At 43.3% G+C, this 3,574-nt stretch overlaps 1 protein-coding gene across 1 annotated transcript in view; it reads left to right on the forward strand.

The window, feature by feature from the left end:
• The first annotated feature begins 2,242 nt into the window (after nt 1–2,242).
• LOC119885781 (stathmin-3-like) overlaps nt 2,243–3,574 on the forward strand; it is a 131,854-nt gene continuing 130,522 nt past the window's right edge. Inside the window, exon 1 of the mRNA XM_038696007.1 lies at nt 2,243–2,379. Within this exon, the coding sequence (XP_038551935.1) occupies nt 2,349–2,379 (31 nt within the window). The 5' untranslated portion in view covers nt 2,243–2,348. The remainder of the gene's footprint in view (nt 2,380–3,574) is intronic.

Genomic DNA, 3,574 nt, shown 5'->3' on the forward strand with positions numbered 1-3,574 from the left:
CTGCCAACCCCTTGAACCCCTCTGTGGCCCCCCTGTTCTGCCCGGCCTGTTGGGGGGTACTGTCACACTCTGCCTGTCTGCCATGCGATGTTTTGCACTTTTGTGTTTAGTTAGCGTTATTTTGGTCTGTTGGGTTTTGGGGGGTCTGTCTTGTCTTTTGTCTAGTATGTTAACCCTTGTCATGTCTGTTACCCCAGTGATCCCTCTGCATGTCTGTCTCTCTCCCTGCCTGTGCCTCATTAGCCTCATGTCTTCCACCTGTGTTGCTCCCGCCCTGCTCGTTAGTCCCTGTGTATGTGTGTGTGTGTATATATATATATATATATACACACACACACACACACCTGGTGTTTCTGTCTTGTCTTTGTCGGGTCATTGTTTATTGTCACCCAGTGTTGCAGTTTGTTCTCTTGTCTCCCCACTGACAAGAACCAGGACAATAAATCACATTTCTCCTGTTTTAGCTTCTCTGCACTGGCTTCCAGTAAAATCCAGAATAGAATTTAAAATCATTCTTCTTACCTACAAAGCTCTTAATGGTCAGGCACCATCTTATCTTAAAGAGCTCATAGTACCTTACTACCCCACCAGAGCACTGCACTCCCTGAATGCAGGGTTACTTGTGGTTCCTAGAGTCTCCAAAAGTAGACTAGGAGCCAGAGCGTTCAGCTATCAAGCTCCTCTCCTGTGGAACCAGGTTCCAGTTTGGGTTCAGGAGGCAGACACCATCTCCACATTTAAGAGGAGGCTTAAGACTTTCCTCTTTAATAACGCTTATAGTTAGGGCTGGCTCAGCTGAGTCCTGAACCATCCCTTACCTATGCTGCTATAGGTCAGACTGCCGGGGATTTCCTATGGTGCACTGAGCTCCTCTACTTTCTCTCCCTCTGTATGCAACCTCATCCCATTATTGCATGTTACTAACTCAACTTCTCCCCTTTCCGGTAGTCTTGTGCTTTCTCGTCCCTCTCCTCCTATCACTTCCTGCAGGTTTTCTGGCTCTGGATCTGTGGTTGCGAGTCACCTGCTGCTCCCGTGTTCCTGCTCGACACCCTCTGCTACAACAACTATTGTTACTAGTCCTATTGTTATAATCATTAACACTACTATAAATATCTGTACCATTTTTCATTTAGTCTATAGCAACATCACCTTTACTGTCTGTACCTCTGTGTGTATATTGTGTAGGCTGCCTCCCTCCTCTCTCTCTCACCCCCAACCGGTTGAGGCAGATGGCCGCCCACCCTGAGCCATGGTTCTGCTCGAGGTTTCTGCCTCTTAAAAGGAAGTTTTTCCTTGCCTCTGTCGCCTAGTGCTTGCTCTTGGTGGGAACTGTTGGGCTTCTGTAAATAACATCAGAGTATGGTCTAGACCTGCTCTTTTATGAAAAGCGCTGTGAGATAACTGTTGTTGTGATCTGGCGCTCTATAAATAAAATTGAATTGAAAGTACTTTAAGGGCTTTTATCTGAATCTGTGGTTTGGATTGTAATTTCAGATATCTGCCTTATTTTACTGTGTTCTGACACACTCAGTTGTATCAGAGCCGTGTGACATTGCAGCTTCATGTTAAAAGCTTTCCACTGGCGAACTGGCTGGGTGCTTTTATTGTGAGAAGTTCTAGGAAATGCACAGTGTTTGTCACCAATATAATGACTCAGATATGGATGCGCTGTTTGGTCAGCAGATCAGGTTTTAGAATCAGGAGTAGTACAAATAGTTCCAGCCACAGTGAGCTGAAAAGAACTGCAGGTGACAGGCTCTTACTATGGTTTGTGACAGACACACCTCCAACATGTCATCAAAGTAACAACTTTACCTTACTGTGCTACGCAGTACACTCTCACTGTGCCAGCACAGCTAGACTGCTCGCATGACTACCTGCCCTACTATGAAAAACCCATGTTATACTGATTCATATAACTAAAGGAGTATTTATTTGTATATGCCTTATTAGAGGTGCTGTCTTATAGACTCATTCAAATCATTTTAATTAAGATAGGTTTTTTAAATTCATATCTTATCTGTTCATCTGAATCATGTCAGACATGAGATATTTGGTTACATCCCCTACACATACAATGTTTGCCCACCTCTTCCCTTGCCAGTACAGCCTCCACACACACACACCAAGTCCCACTGGCTGCCCATTGTTCACATACTGTAGACTTGTGCATTGCACCATTCAGGTCACAGACACATGCACAGCCCATCCCCTCGCTCGCTCGCTCTCTCTCTCTCTCTCTCCCTCCTCCTCTTTTTTTCTTCGTCCCCTCTCTACGACTCCTTCACAATCTCTCTCCTCCTCCATCCAGCAGCATCATCATCTGGCTCTCTCCTCTTCCTCCAATGTCAGCAACAATGACCAGCACAGTATCAGGTAAGATGACACGGTCCACACCAGCTCGTCGATTAGTTGAAATAGTGTGTGTGTGTGTGTTTGTTTTCAGGGGAAGGGGAGGGGCTGTATTGTTTCAGGTCTATTTAATAATGCAGTTGGTGGAGATGTCTGTGCATCTGTGTAATTGTCATGGCAACTGGGGTTTTCATCTTGCTGTACTGGGGCTTTGATGTAGATAAGAGACCCTCCCGTAGTACCACATAGACATGTAAACACAATGAGATTCATCCAGACAGACCAGCTTATTGAGCATTCATTTGCAGTATTCTGTACCCACTGCTGACTAAACTCCAGCTCGCTGACGCAGGTTTAAATGACAAAAATGATATGATATTTAGTTAAGTACTCTAAATCCCATGGTAAAATTATTCTCGTCATTAAGTCAGATGTTTTTATGTTTTCATGTTATCTTGTGCAGACATGTTAAAGTCTTTGTGACGTTGGCTAACATAGCCAAAATTTTTTTCAAACGAGAGTGGAGATGCATTTAGCCTCATGTCTTTATGTCCCTTGTGTCGGCCTACTGTAGTATTTTACACAAAATGCTTTGACAGCCTTTAACCAAATAAAAACACATTTGCATTTAAATGCTTTCAAGATTTAGTACATTTTCTTGTATATCCAAGGCAATAACCTTAGACTACACTGAGGTAGCATCAACCAGTTATACTCAACATAAACTCGGGCAAATTCCTTTTTTCCACTTCATGGAGTGAATTCACAACAAATGTTTAATAAATTGCTTTCTAAGTGCCATCTTTCTCTCCCCTGATGATTATTGGACTTGTACAGTCAGCAGAGAGCAAAATAAACGGGTACAAGGAGAAGAGTAATTTATAATAATAATCATTTTTAAATTCCTTTTCATTTCTCATGTTCACCATGTTGCCTGCTATTTTGAAGACATTTCAGAGATCTCTCCGGTGCACCAGGCACAACATTGTTTTTGTCAGAATTCATCAGTCTTTCTTTTGCACCAAACTTGTGAATAATGTATGAAACGTTGCATGCTCTCTGGCTCCACGAGTGAGTCTACGCCTTGTTCCTTGTCTAACCCATGACTCCCTTTGTGTACGCACTTCATGTGCATCTCTGATGCACACACAGCTGCTTTTCTGCTGTTTAGCCTCCACAGAAAAAGCAGCAGGAAGCTAGTTGCTTGGAAGAAGAAAAA

This window comes from Micropterus salmoides, unplaced genomic scaffold, assembly GCF_014851395.1.
Source record: "Micropterus salmoides isolate LMB-PRFRI ecotype aquatic unplaced genomic scaffold, ASM1485139v1 Ms_hic_scaffold_4, whole genome shotgun sequence".
Classification (NCBI taxonomy): domain Eukaryota; kingdom Metazoa; phylum Chordata; class Actinopteri; order Centrarchiformes; family Centrarchidae; genus Micropterus; species Micropterus salmoides.